This window comes from Crassostrea angulata, chromosome 4 (assembly GCF_025612915.1).
Source record: "Crassostrea angulata isolate pt1a10 chromosome 4, ASM2561291v2, whole genome shotgun sequence".
NCBI classification, from domain to species: Eukaryota; Metazoa; Mollusca; class Bivalvia; order Ostreida; family Ostreidae; genus Magallana; species Magallana angulata.
In genome coordinates, this window is record NC_069114.1 from 9,429,659 (window position 1) to 9,448,982 (window position 19,324).

The 19,324-nt window shown below is 32.3% G+C and overlaps 1 protein-coding gene across 2 annotated transcripts in view; it reads left to right on the forward strand.

Annotated features, from left to right (window-relative positions):
* Positions 1-18,986, forward strand: part of LOC128182337 (serine/threonine-protein kinase 32B-like) — a 35,691-nt gene extending 16,705 nt beyond the window's left edge. For both annotated transcript variants that reach the window (XM_052850933.1, XM_052850934.1), the window contains 7 exons: positions 2,340-2,429; positions 3,494-3,597; positions 11,349-11,465; positions 13,669-13,794; positions 14,253-14,384; positions 15,153-15,220; positions 15,868-18,986. In XM_052850933.1, the coding sequence (XP_052706893.1) occupies positions 2,340-2,429; positions 3,494-3,597; positions 11,349-11,465; positions 13,669-13,794; positions 14,253-14,384; positions 15,153-15,220; positions 15,868-16,078 (848 nt within the window). In that variant the 3' untranslated portion in view covers positions 16,079-18,986. The remainder of the gene's footprint in view (positions 1-2,339; positions 2,430-3,493; positions 3,598-11,348; positions 11,466-13,668; positions 13,795-14,252; positions 14,385-15,152; positions 15,221-15,867) is intronic.
* Positions 18,987-19,324: the final 338 nt, after the last annotated feature.

Here is a 19,324-nt window from a genome sequence, read left to right on the forward strand (position 1 = left end):
CAAGAATTAGAAGATGAGGGATGAAAATATGCAATAGATTATGCTTTTAGATGGAATGATTTGAATGTTAAGTTGAATTTGATTGGTTTGTGTCTGCTTCCAAGTATTGTGTTACAATCTGTCCTGTAATGATGTGTCCCTTAAGATCACAGATTGCGCTACTAAATCTTTTTGTTCCAGAATTATTTTTTAGGCGGATGTATTGAAATTTACTGGGATGTACAGTAAAACTTGTTTAGTACGAAAACGGACATGGCGAAATCTTGGATATAGCGAAGTTTTTTGAGTCCCTGATAAAATTCTTAACAAATCTTTGCAAAATTTTACGGTTATAACGAATTTGGATGCAACAAATTTATGGATATAGCGAACTGATTTTGAGTCCCATAGAGGTGAAAAGTAGCAAAATTTAACACTGTGAATAATATCAAAATTTAACACTTTTATTGCAAATTTCCTTACAGTTTGTAAAGTGAAAAAAACATATATAATTTATGTAATATATTTATAGTAAATTTGCTAAAGTTATTATTACAAATTCGTTATACGGATATGACGAATTACGGATATAACGCAGTAAGTTCATTGGCCCCGGGAACTTTGCTATAACCATGTTTTACTGTATATTGGATTCTTATTAATACATGTATAGTCAAAAACACAATGCTGTTGGGTTGATTTAAGAGAGGAAATGGAATTTTTGTAGGACTTTCATCAAATCAAGATGGAGGAGCATAGTACTCTATCCTAGTACGATGCACCACCATCTTGATTTGATGAAAGTCCTGCAAAAATTCATTATTTGCAAAAACCAAAATGCTAAAAAAATAATAAGGACAGTTTGAATTTTAGCAATTGCAACTGTTACATTGGTTAACCATTGGAGATATAATTTTATGATTTGCTAATGCAACCATAGTAACTATTGAAACATTGGTTTTTCAAGAACAACATTGTCACAAATAATAACAGCCATTGAACAGTTTTGAATCAGCATTAATCTGTTCAGAATAAAGAAAAGTCTGTATTTTATTCAAGGAATCAATAAATATCATATCGCTCAAAAGTAATTCGGTAGGAGACTCAGAGCTGGAGATGAATTATTAATGATGACATGTCAAGTTTCATAAAAATTGATGGAAATGTTGGAAAACTGATAATCTGTGTCTCTTTGCAAAGAAACACAAGAAATGGCCCCTGTCAAAAGAAATGAAGACAGCAATATGTCTTGCGGCATTGTCGCCTGGTCTCTGTATGCTATATTGATTCCCGGGACAAACATTCCCCCGACATTTGACGCCCCAAGAAGGAACATAAAATGCTAAATTGACCGCTTCAGATATTGGATTGGACATGTCTGGTCTTGCTGTCACTCATCATGGAAAAACTGTAAATGGGGGACCAGACGACCATTATTAATCCAATCTTTGTTCTTTGGGTTCTGGAAATTGAGTCTTTCTGATGGACAGGTTTTAAGAAAAGGCATTGGTTAATAGCTTGATTGAATGGTTAGAGGATTAAATCTGCCTTAGCCTCATTTTCTTTCTCCCCCCCCCCCCCCCAAATAAAAAATTACCAATTCTCCAACTGCTATTGATAAAGATGTTGGGAATCATATTTTTTCATATATAGGGGACAATTTTTATGTTTCTATAGATTTTAAAAAAAAAGGTTAATAAGGAAGGAATTTCATATGTTGACCATTTTCTTTAAATTCATATATGTTGTTATCAATTCATCTATGAATTTTAACAATATGGGTGTCTGTCAAAAACTATGATAATGGGATCTGTGTGTGGATGAGATTGCCCCAAAAAACAGATGAATTTTACCCCCCCCCCCCCCATCAAATGATAGGTACTGGTATATTGAATAGAATTTGCATTATTATAATTCATTTTCATCATTATAACCCATGCATACGATTATCACAGTTCAAAACCCATGCCACTTTCACACATTCAAGCTTTATCATGGGTCAGCTCAATACACTTCTCTTGTTTACGTGAATAGTTCTTGCTCTCTTCTGATTGGTTTCTTTACACTTTTGCAATGGAAATACCACCAATGCTGTATTGCTTACAGAAAACAGCATGTTTATACATGCATTCATTTGAGGATCGAAAATGATAAATATTCATGAGTATAAGGAATTTCAAAGATCAATGAATTGGTCAAGTGAAAAGGCATAGATTCCCAACATTGGAACTGGACTTCATTCTAAGCCTCTGCCGATTGTGTCACATGAATCCTTGCCACACCATCACCCCTTCATTTATTTAATCTATTGCATCTTAATGTTATTTAAAGAGTATTCAAAGATTATTTGTTGTCTGCAGGTCATGTTCACATCACAGACTTCAACATTGCTACCTTGACCACGGACAATCAGCTAGCTACCTCCATGTCAGGCACCACTCCTTATATGGGTAAGTGCTGGAAGAATGAAAAGTCCACTAATTCTTGTCGCAGATAACTGTTTGTTTTCCCTCTGACTGAAATGTAGCACTTTCATTGGTTTTTACATGACATGTGACTGCCTGATATTATGTTATGTCTTTCTGGTGAGAATAAATATTTAGCAATGTGGCTGATGCTTCGCCTTCTCATGTGGGCATTTCAAAATACTAAAAACATTTACATAACCTGTGTTCAGTAAGTTCTTAAAACGTTTGGAGTTGTTGCCCTTTGAAATTACTTTAAAAAGCTAATACTATAAACGTATTACATTTGGCTGTGTAATCTATTTAGCTTATTTGGTGGAAAAAGTGTTAAATTTCATTATTATTCATCTCTACGGGACTCAAAATCAGTTCACTATATCTGTCAATTTGTTATATCGGAATTCTTTATAACCCTAAAATTTTTCAAAGATTTCTGAAAATTTTTACCAGGGACTCAAAAAAAACTTTGCTATATCCGAGAATCCACTATATCCATGTTTGTACTAAATGAGCTTTACTGTAAGTAGAAAAATATGTACATTTAGAAATGCGCGCTAAATCAAAGCCACGGTAACTTGTTGAAAAGTCATATTCTGCAAAATATTCTACATGCTTAATATAGTACGTTTACAGTAAGTAGTAATGGTTACTGTATATGATAAAAGCTGTAGTAGGACACCTTGCACAAGAAACAGGAAATCTAGTTTGACTGAAGGGTCATGGTTTGAACAATTGCTGGTGTGAAAGGTCAAAGTCCAAGCACTTGTTCACCGTTGCTTGTGTTCTCGGTGTGTTCTCTCTCAATGTAAGGGCACCACTAATTGTTCACCAAGCTGTATTCAGCAGTTGCTCAGTACTCTCTTAGAGTTCCTTTATCATTGATATCATTATGGTTGAAGGGGTCAAGCTGGAAAGCTGATAATTATAGGGAGTCACAGTAATATTCTACATATTGTACTGTACCGGTCTTCACTTTTATCTCTTTAAAAAATGGAAAAAAAATTCTACAAAGCATTTTGGTTTAATTATTAATACTGTTTATATTTTAGCCCCTGAGATTTTCGCCTGTGCATTAGATGAGTGCCCTGGCTACAGCTTTGCTGTTGATTGGTGGTCACTGGGGGTGTGTGCCTACGAGATGCTGAGGGGACGGGTAAGTTATCAGATAAGTTATTGGTTGTCCCTGGGTGGAGGGGGTGCCTATGAGAATGTACTGTTGTAATGGGACAGGTAGTTAATGGGATGTATGATTGTTGCATAGTCTCAAAAATGAGGATGTGTCAATGAGATACTTGGTTTGAACATATTTTATTGCATAAACATAATTATACAGATGGTTTGAACAAAAGTTCTAACAACTTACGAGGTTCTTACCCCGTGTGATGAAAATACAGTAGGGTCCTTTTAAGGTGTGCCTATGAGATGCTGATGGGTGGAAACTTATCAGGTCATTGCTGGTCAGGGAACTGGACTGCAAACAGCTGCTGCTGAATCTGAGAATGTCGGTGGTTTATTTAAACATTGGTCTCTTAGTTAAATATAAAAAGCTATCTTATCATATATCAAGTCTTTTATTTTATAAAATGTTCTAATTTTCAAGTAATGCCCAGCCATGCTATGAATTAATTTGTGAGATATAGAAGTTACTGTTGTTGGCAGAAGTTCACTATTAAATAGTATATTAACAAGAATTTGCTGTCTATTTGGCAAGGTCTCACAAAATTAAGCCTTAATACAGTCATCGCATGTATGAAGTGATTTTCTGGCAGGCCCTGAATCATATGGCATCAGCATGATCAGACATTGTACAGTCAAACGACAGTAGAACAGAAGGAGTCAACATTATCTAAAGCACTAAAAGGGGCCATAATTATGACCAAGCCTGTCGATAAGGCCAGAAAAATTTACTTTCTTGGTTCTCAGGTCAAATATTTTTAAAGTATATTTTGACGAGCATTTATGCTTTATATCCCCTTGTGAAACTTGTTGCAAACTTGATATATATATATATATTGGATCTTGTAAAGGTAATAAACAAACATTTTTATTGTAATGAAGAGTTAAACAAATGTCAAAAGTTCAAAATTGAAGTGGGCAGGAGATTGAATTTAACCCATTTTAATCAAATTACAAGTAGCCAAATTTAGGGCATTTTCTGCCAAATTACTATGAGTGAAACTATTCCAAAATTTAGAAGAAAATTGAATTATATCTATATGTTCTTAAATAATGCATGTCCCTCCACAGTTTTTCATGACCCGAGGGGATGCTCCGCTTAGCAGAGCCCTTGTGTTTTGTTTTTTTTTAATCAAGATTTGCAAAGGGGAGTAAATCAATTTTCGTAATTTAACTTAGAATTGAGTTATTCCCCTTCTATATTTCTTCTATATTTCTATAAATGGCATTAAATGTCAACAATGCTTTTGCATTTGACTTGTGGTGATGCCTGAGAACCAGTTCTTTTATTATTAATTTGTTTGGCCGTTTATACCTTTTGAGCAAGGACTTCATATTCATTCTCAGAATCTCACTACATGCTCTGAAAGTCAAATTTGTATTGAATACTAATGTGTATGAATAAAAGTGAAAATTTGAGACCAAATAGGTACTTTTAGGGCTGAAGTAAAAATTTGACATTAGAGTTTATACATGTACTAACGTGTTTCACAGCTTTGTAATCAGTGGGCCCCATTTTGATAGATGGACAAACAATATTTACATCAAATTTATGAGTCATAATTTAAAAATATTCTGATTAATTTGTTTTGTTTCTGGGTTAATTTCTTATATAAAGGGTATCTAAATAATCTGAACTAAAATGATAGAAATGCCTTTTTTGTGTTGATATTTCTCTAGTGGAATCACTTTTGAGCATGTTGATTAATATTGGCAGCAATTTAAATATTGCCAGAAGCACTGAGTAATTATCTAAAGTGTCTTTACACATTATTAAAGTGAGTCTAGAGAATCAAGGTTTAAAGTACACATTGACCGTAGAATCTGTTGACAGACTTGAAGATTTGAAGAATTTACACAGTCATATTTTATTTTGTTTCCAGAAAAGAAGTCTGATTTTGACTTCTAAAGCATACAATGTTTAGATCATTACTTACCAAATTATGAAAAATTACAATTGAAAACAATACTATTCAGATTTTTCAAAACAATGAATAATTCATTTTTTATATAAAGTTGATCTAACTTTTACTAACAATGGAAGCTACGATCAGAACTAGTAACGCAGATACAAATATGCATGTACTATACATTACTTTTGATTTAACAATGTATAGTCAATTTTTAGTAGCACTGGTCTAGATTGCTGACTGTAGACTTAAGTATAAAAGTAGTGCTTGTTAGTGGATCATTAGCAAACAAGAGGCAAAAGCAGGCTTAACACTGTCTTATAAATGGTGCCATAAGTTGCTTCAAGAGCTCCTTCAAAACCACAACTCATCGATTTAGCTAAGTTGTTTTTGTGACGAGAGATTTTTGTCTTTTATTTTTTTTGGTCATTACCAACGGAAGCTGACTTGACAAATGCTGTTTTGATTGGCTACTGACGAGACGCTAATGGGGATGTTCCAATCTCGTATTTAGCCAGTAATTGACAGTTTAGATGTTAGATTAGTTTTGGATGACAAAGCACTTTTGAATGTGACTGAAATTAATGAATGTTTGGCAATGACATTTTTATTCAAAAAAGCAATCTATCTTGAAGGGAAAGTTTTTTTTGGGAGGGTGGGGAGGGGGGGGGTTACATTACATGGTTACATTGGTTACATTTAGTTGAAATCATACTCTGAATATCATCAAAAATGATGCATTTTCCTGAATCAAGATTCCTGTTTGGTTTCCTTGTACTTAAAGATTGCAATCTACCCAGATATTAATTAATTGGATATTGATATTTATTTATTTTTAGCTCACCTGAGCTTAGAGCAGAAGTGAGCTTTTCTGATCACATTTTGTCTGTCGTCCGTCTGTCCATAAACTTTTCACATTTTCAACATCTTCTCAAGAACTTGACTGGGCCAATTTCAACCAAACTTAGCACAAGGCATCCATAGGCAAAGGGGATTCAAAGTTGTGAAAATCAAAGATCACACCCTTTTTCAAGGGGAACTAATTAGGAATTATTTGAAAATATTTGAGAAATTTTCAAAAATCTTCTTCTCAAGAACCATTATGCCAGGAAAGCTGAAACTTGTGTGGAAGTTTCATGAGGTAGTGTAGATTCAAAGTTGTGAAAATCATGACCCAGGGGGTAGTGTAGGGCCACAAGGGGGGGGGGGGGTGGGTTAGATTTGAACTTAGGAATATATAGAGTAAATCTTTTAAAATTTTCTTCTCAGAAACTAATTAGCAAGGAAAGCTGAAAGTTGTGTTGGAGCATCCTGAGGTAGTGTAGATTGAAAGTTTTGAAAATGATGAACCCTTGGGCAAGGGTGGGACTTCAATGGGGGGTCCAATTTTTACATAGGAATATAATTATATAGATCAAACTTTAAAAATCTTCTTCTCAGAACCTAATTAACCAGAAATGCTGTAACTTATGTGGAAGCGTTCTCAGGTAGTGAAAATCATGACCCCAAGGGTAGGGATGGGCTACAATGGGAGGAGTCAAATTTTTACATAGGAATATATAGAGTGAATCTTTAAAGATCTTCTTCTCAGAACTTAAGTAGCTAGGAAAGCTGAAACCTGTGTGGAAGCATCCTCAGGTAGTGTAGATTCAAAGTTGTAAAAATCATGACCCCCCTTGGGGTATGGTGGGGCCACAATGGGGGGTCGAAATCTACATAGAGTTAATCTTCTTCTCAGAAACTAATCAGCCAGGCAATTCTTTAAAATTGTTTTGACTTTGGCCCCAGGATGATTCTTGGGTCTCACAAGGAGTTCAGAGTTTCATGTAGGTTTATACACGTATCCCATACATAAAAAACAATTGTTTAGGATCTTGTTGAGAACTGCAATGCTCAACATTTGTTATGACTATAAAATCATCCTGTTAGAAAAGGGACTAATGATAATAAAAATTAGAATATCCAGGGGAAAATGGATTTTTTTATACATCATCATCATGTATTAAACTACATTGACCAGAGTCTAGTAGTTTGTATTATGACTCTATTAAGCTGATTTCATCATGATACCTATTGTTCCTCAGGTGAGTGATGTGGTCTATGGGCCTCTGGTTTTCAACCATGTTCAGATTTTTGTTCAGTTGTAGTGTATAAATGCAAAGTACTGTATCTTGACTTTATGACAGTGAAATTTATTAGTTTATAGTGGACAATTAAGTGATTGTGACACAAATTTGTTTGCAATTCTTAAAATATTAATGCCAACTCACCATTTATAACAATAATATTTTTAACTTCAATTTTTGCCTGTAAAATGCACAATATATTTCAAGGTGCCTTTCATTTTCAATAATGTTTTACTGTCACAAGGTCACTGAAATCACCCTTAAGTGATAAATAGATACAGAATTGATCATGGTCTATTTTTGATGTGAATAGAATAAATCTCCAGGGACAGTGAGCAAACAAGTAGTGCAATTAATTGCTGTAATATTTGACACACCAAATAAGGGGAGGGATATTTCATCACTGTACTAGATTGATCAATCTGGTTTTATTTTTCATAACCTGTTAAATACTTGTTTTTTATGCTCCACCATGCAAGTGATTGGAGTACATAGAGGGTGATATGGTGATTTTCCATCCCTCTTTGTCATTTTGTTTGTCTGTTATATTTTCTGCATTTAAAGCATGCAATTTTGAAGAAAATGTTTTAAGTCTAAGATTATTTTCATCAAACTTAGTGCAAAGATACACATATTAGGTGGGAGCAATTTAAATGTGTCTAAATTTTCTGACCTTGACCTTCCCAATGGCCTTGACTTTATATGTTCCTTATTTTGTGTTGGGCTCATTCTCAAAGAAACTGACAGAGCATGATATTGTTATCATATGTTGTATACCGGTATAAAGATACCCATTGGTGATAGCAGTTCAAGTTCCTTATGACTTAAGTTGACTTCACTATTCCTTATTTTGCATTTACCTTATATTTGGTATCAAGTAACCTGTTCAAGATTTTTTCACCTGAAGCCTTATTTACTACTACTGACACAAATTGGTAAGCTAAAATGGAAATGGAAAGATAAAAACATTAAATAATAAAATGCTTTCTTTGTTGTTCGAAGTGGATATGATGATGACAATCATTCCGAGAGAGAATTTTATTGTTTTATGGATGATGTTAAGCAAGCTAGCTGCTATACATAGTTAATTGTAACCCTAGCAACCCAGAAAAAGAATATGTTGCTAACAAGTGTGGCTGCGTCTCTACAAATGTCCTCACAAGTCATTATTGCATTGACGAAGTAGGATTGGGGATGGCGAGTTATAACAAGAGCAAGACAATTTATTGGATTTCAGACATTGCGAGATGTTAAAAATGGAGAAGGCTGTATCTTAAGCTTAGCAATGCTCATCAAAAATTGATTGCAGAGAAAAGTTAATCATTAAAAAAAGGGTTTTTTCACTGTGACAGCTAGCATGAGCCATTGAGTGCAAGGTATCGTTAGCTAAGAATTAATTCTTACAAATTATTTTTTCCCGAGTTTTGCAAAATCAATATTTTGATTGTGCTATTTGAGAAAAATTTTAAAGAATTTTCACAAAACAAAACTTAATTTAAGTTTTAGATGTCTAATTTCAGACGAATGTGAATTAAATTTCAGCCTTTTTTTTTCTTTTTTCTTTTTTTTTTGTGCATGTCATCTTGGAACAGTAAAAATCAATATTGCAGCCAGTTGAATTACTGGTTTCCTTTCTTACCATTATATGTAGTGAAATGTTATCAAACAACTTTCATTCTTAGTCACAAAAATGCTTTTATTCGCTGACCCTACTTGTGATTTGTATCGGCTCTCCTGTGACAAACATCCATTTTATTAATTAATCAGTGGCACATACAGTTTGCAATGTTGAGGTACAAAAGTTTAAAATATGTTAGGATTTTCAGAAGAAAATCTGATTTTTCCTGATGATGATACACATGTAATAGTCAGTGTTTGGAACAAGTTACCAGTTCAGCATGACAGGTTTAAGAGTATTACTTAAAACACCAATCTAAAATATGCATTTACCAGGTACAGTAAAAACACGCATATAACAAAGCCCCAGATATGGGCAATTTTATTTAGTTATATTAAGATAATTCATTAAACTGTAAATTCCTAATTAAACGCGTCAGAAATAAATATCCGCATAAAATTGCGAGAAGCACATCTCGCAGATTTTAAAATCTTGCTTTAATTTTTCAGACAGATGTAAACTGTTTGGAAGTATGATGAAAAATTCGGAGTTTGCTTTTTATGCAAAACCGTTGAATCACGGAATTAAGTACTCACGTAAAATAAGGAATCTACGGTATCTGTCAAGTTTACAACATGTAATAAAGTCATGGGGAATGAAAATCACTTTGCTGTAAGCGTCAATTCATAATAAGCTATTTTTCGCTATGACCATGTTTTACTGTATAAAGATTGATACTTATAGTCCAGAATTTCGATATCTAATGCTTTGCTCCATAAATTGAACCAAATTTAAGTTGCAGCGCCTTTATTTCGTGATTTACTGGGAATAAACTGGTTCACGGTGACTTATTTTTTTTGATCAAACCTTTTTAAAAAATAACAAAACAGCAACAGCATCATTAAAATGTGCTTGAATTTTTTTCTTTTCATAAATGTAAACTAGCTATGATTAGATTCAGAATGCAAAAATTTTGGAAACCAAAATAACATTGCTCAAAATTTATAACCTTATGTACATGGCAATTGAATTGCTCGTAACTGATATATAATTAAATATTTATGAAATCAATGTTTGAAAGTAAATACTTAACACTAGAAAGAATACATTTTTAATATTATGAATACTGTAAACATACTACATTTGGCTGTTTATTCTTTTTAGTGCTTTTGGTGCAAAGCAGCTTCCGCTAAATCAAGTACATCGCTCAATGTCATGCATATATGTATAAGAATAGTCGCACTCAGGAATACGCTAATTTAAATCAACGCCAACTTGTTCAAAAATTGATTTCCGCCAAATATCGTACACGCCAAATATAATGCGTTAACAGTAGTTGTGAGTTTTATTCTGGGACAAATTAATAAAGAAACCATGAGCAGTTGATATTGGACTACAAACAACATACATGTAAATTTAGATTAGCTGGAAAATGAAATACCTTAGAATTTAAGTACTGGCACATGGTATTGGATATTTTTGAAGACAAAGTTATCACGAAAATTTCTTGCAAATGAATAAAAGTAAGTTCATAGTATACAATAAAACACGCTAAGGAAGTGCAAGGGACATGCGATTTTGCTTCATTATAAACCTAATTCGTTGTATCTGCCAAGTTTACAACATGTGATAAAGTCAATCCCTTCGCTGTTAGTGTCGATTCATTATAAGCCTGTTTGCTATAAATATGTTTTACTGTGTAATGTATAGAATGATGCATGTATCTCTTCACTGGGACTGTATTAAAAGCTGTGCTGATGCCACATAGTAATCAGTCTAACTGTCCCTTCATCTCATGTGTTATATCACTTTATTGTCCTGGACATATTTTCTCTCCTTGATCTAATCTTTCCAATAGTGCTTAATTAAAATGTAAGTGAAAAATCAAGGTCAAAGTTATTAACCTCTAATGAGTAGTTTAAAATAATTCAGAATTTTCCATGGAAAATCTCCCATCTGATAATTCAACATGAATTAAGCTGGTAGTTTTATAATGCATATTGAATGTACTAATATATAATTCAATAGTGCAATAAATAAAATTGAATATCCTGACATTTGTTTAACTTTGCAGCGACCTTATGATATTCACAGCAGCACCTCCATTCACGAAGCCAAGCAAATGTTTACAACACTTAAAGTGCATTACTCATCAAACTGGCACAGTGGCTGCAAAGACCTTATAAAACAGGTAATTATAGAGAACCTTACAAAGCAGGTAATTATAGAGAACCTTATAAAACAGGTAATTATAGAGAACCTTATAAAACAGGTAATTATAGAGAACCTTATAAAACAAGTAATGATAGAGAGCCTTATAAAACAAGTAATGATAGAGAGCCTTATAAAACAGGTAATTATATAAGAGAGCCTTATAAAACAGGTAATTATATAAGGAAGCCTTATAAAGCAGGTAATTATAAAGTACCTTATAAAACAGGTAATTATAGAGAACCTTATAAAACAGGTAATTATAAAGGACCTTATTAAACAGGTAATTATAGAGAACCTTATAAAACAGGTAACTAGAGAAGCCTTATAAAGCAGGTAATTATAAAGGACCTTATAAAACAGGTAATTATAGAGAACCTTATAAAACAGGTAATTATAGAGAACCTTATAAAACAGGTAATTATATAAGAGAGCCTTATAAAACAGGTAACTAGAGAAGCCTTATAAAGCAGGTAATTATAAAGGACCTTATAAAACAGGTAATTATAGAGAACCTTATAAAACAGGTAATTATAGAGAACCTTATAAAACAAGTAATGATAGAGAGCCTTATAAAACAAGTAATTATAGAGAGCCTTATAAAACAGGTAATTATATAAGAGAGCCTTATAAAACAGGTAATTATATAAGGAAGCCTTATAAAGCAGGTAATTATAAAGGACCTTATAAAACAGGTAATTATAGAGAACCTTATAAAACAGGTAATTATAAAGGACCTTATAAAACAGGTAATTATAGAGAACCTTATAAAACAGGTAATTATAGAGAACCTTATAATTCAGGTAATTATAGAGAACCATATAAAACAGGTAATTACAGAGAACCTTATAAAACAGGTAATTACAGAGAACCTTATAAAACAGGTAATTATAGAGAACCTTATAAAACAGGTAATTATAGAGAACCTTATAAAACAGGTCATTATTGAGAACCTTATAATTCAGGTAATTATAGAGAACCTTATAAAACAGGTAATATAGAGAACCTTATAAAACAGGTAATTATAGAGAACCTTATAAAACAGGTAATTACAGAGAACCTTATAAAACAGGTAATTATAGAGAACCTTATAAAACAGGTAATTACAGAGAACCTTATAAAACAGGTAATTACAGAGAGCCTTATAAAACAGGTAATTATAGAGAGCCTTATAAAACAGGTAATTATATAAGAGAGCCTTATAAAACAGGTTATTATATAAGGAAGCCTTATAAAGCAGGTAATTATAAAGGACCTTATAAAACAGGTAATTATAGAGAACCTTATAAAACAGGTAATTATAAAGGACCTTATTAAACAGGTAATTATAGAGAACCTTATAAAACAGGTAACTAGAGAAGCCTTATAAAGCAGGTAATTATAAAGGACCTTATAAAACTGGTCAATAAAGGACCTTTAAGACAGGTAATTATAGAAGAGTGTATAAAACAGTTCATTATATAGGACATTATAAGACACTGTCAGGTTATTATAGAGAACATTATAAAACAGGTAATTATATGGGACCATTAAAAACAAAACAAATTATTATAGAAGACCTTATTAAACAGGTATTTACATGGAATACCTTAAAATACAGGTAATTATAAAGAATCTTATTAAACAGGACTGGTATTTATCAATAGAGGACTTATAAAAACAGGTATAGAGGACTTAATGTACCAGGTAATTTTATAGGGCCTATAAAAACAAATAACTATAAAGGACTTTATGTTATAGCAGGCCATTATAGCTGACATTATAATAACATAGTACAGTAAAACACGCTTATATCAAAGTGCCAGGTACAGGTGATTTTGCTTCGTTATATTAAGTCTAATTCGTTATATATCCGTCAAGTTTACAACATGTAATAAAGTCACGGGGAATGGAAATCACTTCGCTTTAAGTGTCAATTCATCATAAGCGTGTTCGCTAAAACCATGTTTTACTGTATTAATATTAGAACATTACCACAGGTTATCACAGAAAGTTACTTGGAGTGAGATTATGGAGAATGTTGTAAACAGGTAACCTAAAAGAGTACCTTATGAAGCATTGAGTTATAGACTGAGGACCTTATTATGGGTCCAAGTGGGTTAAATGTCTATATTTTATGGGTCCAAGTGGGTTAAAAGTATATATTTTCTTGGGTTATTATTATCAGTCAGTCCGTATTTCAGCTATTGTACCTGGATCCTGAGAAGAGGATATCATCACTTGAGGCCTTGCAGAAGCACAGCTTTATCGCCGACCTGGACTTTGACAAGATTCTACACCGCGAGATCAAGCCTCCATTTGTGCCTTCTGTAAGCTATTCTATTCTCCTTGTGCTTGTCAAAGGGAAACCATTCATTTTTTTTACAGTTCCTTTTAAATGAAAAAAAAATGATTTCTTTATTTTGATTATTTCAGGTATTTTTGGAATTAGCTTAATTGAATATACTGTTATTGGAAAATTTTGCTTGCTTTAATTTTGTCCCTGTCACAATCATTGTCCACAAGTGGATTTAAAACGGGATTTTTTAAATGGTATAAGAGATGTTTTTAAACTCACTTGTTAAGGTATATTGAGACAAATCTTTGATTGTATGTATACTCTAAACAATTCAAGGCTTAGCATATTTTTTGCCTCCAGAAAAAAAAAAAAACATTTTCAGTGAAAGAGAAGAGTAAAATCAAATCTGCAAAACAAATTAAGTTCTAGAAAGTCTTAATAAGATCTATTTACAAGTATTACATGTACCTAAATGTGACTGTTTTGTAGAAAGACCACCTGAATTGTGACCCAACATATGAACTGGAGGAGATGATCATCGAATCAAAGCCACTCCACAAGAAGAAGAAGAGACTCGCTAAACAGAACTCGAAACGGGAACTGTCTCGCCAGTCATCAGTGGTAAGAGACTCGAGATATCTCACAAAATCTCATTGGAACCTACGTGAATTTATGACATTCCTTACAACTAAAAGGCTTGAAATATCTCACAAAATCTCAAGGGAAGAGTAATGTTCATTCATGTTGACCTCTCTTAACAGTTTAACTTCAGTTGTTAGAAGTTTGAGATATCATGCAAAATCTTTTGGGAAGATGGGTTCATTTAAAAAGACAGTTATTACCAGTTAATTATTACTGATAACAAGTTAAAGATATCTCGTGAAAATTAACGGTGGTCAAGTTTATTTTTGTAGATCATTCTTATTCATTGAAAACGGGCTTGAAATATCTCGTTTAATTATTTATCTCATTATGATGTTCAGTACTTACGAAGTGAGATTTCAGTGTTGAAAAGTTTGCAAGATCTCACAAATTAAATCTCTCATGGAGGTCAATACATGCTTCTACTTTTCTTACATGACCTCAATTGTTAAAGCTTCTCAAAATCTCACATCAAGGCCAGATACATTTATACATTTAATAATGGTGAAAGATTTCAATTTAAAATTATAAGATTTTTTCTATTATTGGAAGGACAATAATACTTTTCTTTGTATTTTGATAATCAGTGTGTCATAGATTGAGAGCGTTTGATTTTGTTAAAAGTAAAAGATATTTGATGTGAACTTAATTCGTTTTTCTATAAATATTTTGAGTTACTGTGAATTAAGATTTTATTTAATTGCTGGTCATAATAATTGATATGAATATTAACTTTTTTATGAACAGGAAGGCGATACAGCTCATGACACAGAGGAGAATATCTTCAAATACTTCAGGATTTTCAATCGAGAAAGGTATGTATTTCTTGTTACCCGGTAATTTGGTCATCCTTTCAAGAACATTAATCGAGCTGCATCCTAGGATTTTTCACACAGCCACACATTTTCTATTTCAGTCATTGAAAAAATCGTTCAGGTTTGATTGATATTCACTCAGTTTGTCACATCGTGACTTCATATGAATCAGTCTACTTGATTTTACATTTAAATGTCATTCAATTCTTAACATTTATTAGGTCAAATGGACTTCTTCTTCATGCTTAATTTTGAAAAGGAATATTAAATCTGGCTTTTTATTTTATTCATTGCAAGTACAGTTGAACTTCCATATTATGAACACTGATATTTCAAATGGCTTGAATATATTGAATTGAAAAACCAGACTCATTTTTGAAAATAGAATTTTTACCTATATATCTTGATCCTTGGGTATCTCAAAAGTTTTGTTCTCAGTCCAAGTGTGGTCTAGATAAAGAGGTTTGACAGTATATTAAACTAGTTGTGGTCCATCATGATTGCTTTTTATAAACTGCTCCTAAAGTTTAGGAACCGTGAAATATTTAAATCCAATTTTTTTATTATTAAAAAATGGTAGCCTAAGGTTTATTTACTGTAACATGTAATTAACTGACAAAAAAACTCCATCTGTTGCTTGTTTTCAGAGAATTACCAGGACATAATCAGGAGGAATCTCACCCAGCTCACCAGGAAAAAGACAATGAGTGTTACGAATCTCAGGACGAGCTGGAGGCCCCGGTCAGAACGGCCTCCAAACCCCGAGTTACTAAACAAGTGACGTTCGACTCGAGCGAGCTTCATACGACCAGCAAGAAACCCATTTCCAGCATAGGGGCTAGTACCTCCTTCAGCTGATGGTCAGAACTGCTGGTGTTGCTGATCAAGTAGCAAGGTTCAATTTCATTCCACTGAAAAGGAATCGATTTAGTTTTATTTCTGAAGAAAAAACTTGTACATCTTCTGAGAAATATGTGAAATGTATTTATAAAAACAGGACTTAGCTGTGAATGGACCTGGTTCATATGTGTCCATGCTTTCCTTGCCACATGATGTCAATCTTTTTTATGGTCTAGTCTTGATTTTTCTCTAGTCAAGGATTTTTTTCTTTTACCCACTACATAGTTGTATGTACAATGTATTAAAGGGTTGTTATTAAGGGACAATTAAGCAATGTTCATTTATCTGTATGGTACCATATCATGTCTCCTGTTTGTGTTTATTACAGGAAGAAAGTATAGAAGTAGAGAAAGGACTATGAGTGGTATTATGCATTTTTCGCCCCAAAAATTAAAGTTTTATAAAGAGCTTTAAAAATAAGTTGGAAGATTTTTCGGGAATTAGGTCATTTAGGTGACGTCATAGATAAGCAGCGAATAAGCAATGATGACTAAAGTCAAGTTTAAACTGATAGGTGTCCACTGTACAATGATTTATGAAGATTTGATTTTTATATGATGCTATTAAAAAATTTGTTAAAATTTGGGGAAGATATTTGACCATACCGCACATAGTCCTTTTGATTTCATTATTAAACTAGTTAAGAGAAGGTTTAATTAGTTACAAAATGTTTGTGAGGTACTTAACATGAATTGGAAAGTCTACTTTTACTGTCACTGTTTGTTTGCCACAATGACCTACAGATTATATGTTACAATTGAGTGGGTTAATTAATTAAGCCATATGTGTAAATATTGTGCAACATACTCCTCTTTAAAATTTTGCTTCTGTAAAACATACATTTTCCTAAAGAAATCTGTTATTAAAATACCTAGAATTTAGGCATGTTTTTAGGGTCAAAATTTATTGATGACACCACTTTTAATTTGCCGATTTTGTAAGGTAATAGTCCCCGCAAAAGTTTTTCATAACAGACGGAGTAATATCTTTTATTAGAGGGACACATTATGAATTTAAATTCACGGCATCAGAAAAAAGGCATAATTTATAGTTTATAGTGAAAGTTTTACACATGAATGTTTATTGTAACAACTGTGCTCACAAATTGCTTGTGATCAAAAATATTTCTTGTATTTATGGGGATATAAATACGATTTGGTCACATGATCAAATCTGATAAAGTCCTTATTTCTTATGCCACCAGACCAAAGTTTGTTACTGCACTATTGTGAATCATTAATTATGTTTTGAATATTTTAAAATTATAGGTCTTTTAATATTGTGTTCGAATCTTTTTCACATTCCTTTGGTTATACTTGTATTAATTTTATAATTTTTTTATTCTTGTTTTATTACATTAGATTTATTTGTAATTCTGTTATATTTGCCTAGTTAGAAACAATCCTACAATGAAATGAAGCCAGTATCAGTGATTTAATATTTATTGTTTGTTTAACGAGGCCGGGTCTAATTTTTTCTGCCCTAGATTTTTGAATGAAATTTTTAACAAGAATTTCTACTGATATAATTATTATTTTAAGTTAAAAAAATAAGACATTTACCACACCGTTTGTTTAAGGGGTCATCTCAAAGTTTGTTAATTTTTAACATAGGACTCTATGGGATTTTGCTTGAAATGTACCAAATTTGCACATTTTTTAAACTTCTGCCCTAGGGATTTCTTTTTCTGTTCTACAAATTAAAGTTATTGCTAAAAGGCATCAAATTGTCAAATAAAAAAAACCTTTTACCTCCTGGTTTGTTCCAGGGGTCTTATCAAAGTTATTTTTTGTACGCCCAATTTCCCAGTTTGTCAGATAATGGCTATTTTTTATTTGACAAAGAGGGAAATGGTGACCTTTATTGTATTATTAAAACATTAAGACATATTTCGGTAATAAATAAATATATAACATCACATATTAAGGGTAAATGATATAAAATACATGGTTAATGTCTTGAAATAAATAAATTTAGCGATATTTAGGCGGGTTAAGAAAACGTGACAGAGGGTTAGGCTTGCTGAACCCTCTTCACGTTTTCGACCCGAGCCCAAATATAGCTTATACTTCGAGACATTTATGTTTATTCCACAATATAATATCAATTTTACACATCAAACGAGTTATTTTCAACAAATTTCGCTGAATATCTGCAGTTGAAACTATCACGCCATGGCGTCAACAAAGCAAAAAGATGACGTCACAATACAAATGAAACGCTGCGCGAAAGCGTGCGTACTCGTTCTGTACTCGGCCTCGTTAAGTTAATCTTACAGTCATAGTTCTTATGTGTGAGGAGAGAGAGAGAGAGAGAGAGAGAGAGAGCGAGCGAGAGAATAATTAAACTATAATTTAAACCCCCCCCCCCTACCATGATAAATAATTTTTTTTCTTATATACATTTGAAAATAGAATTCAGTGCATAATTCAGGACAAATTACATGTCGTAAAAAAAAATTATGACAATCAGAATTCTTTACTTTATTTGTATTCATCTTCATTGCACAAAGCTTATGTCATGAAAAACATGAATTTGATTTCATCTTGTTGTCAATATGCTCTGTTTATTGCTGGTTTTTTTAATTTATAGTGTGACTTGTTTAGTCGTTAGCATGTGTTCAAAGTACATATTGTTGTCATTAGAAGGATTATATCCTATTTTTTAATCTATCCATATTTTACATGTACACACCATCATACTTAGTGACATTCAGATCTGTAAAGTTGAAAGGCTCCATGATCATTGTTTTATTTTATAAATTGTTTAACTTTTTCTTGTTCTCTTTGTTTTATTATTTATATTCTATTCACTGTTGGCATATGTTTTATAAAATTTAAAAAAAAAATTAAATATTTTTTTGTTATTTTAGTGATGTGAAATGATCAGAAATATTTTATGAAAATCCGTCAGTCGAGCCATTGAAAAGATATCCAGCCACTTTTTTTAATGAATTGACAGTAGATTGATCCTTGAGAGAAGTGTGAAAATATCATCATAATCACATTGAAACATATTAACATGTGAAACATTACTCATTTTATTCATTAAACCAAAACAAAAACAAAAACCAATAAAAAAAACTAAAACCCAATTCGTTTTACTGAAAAAAAATGTCATTTCATAAAGCATCCATGTAAATAAAATGCGTTTTTTTGGTGTATGGTACCGTATGGATGTAGCAAGCATTACAACACTATATAA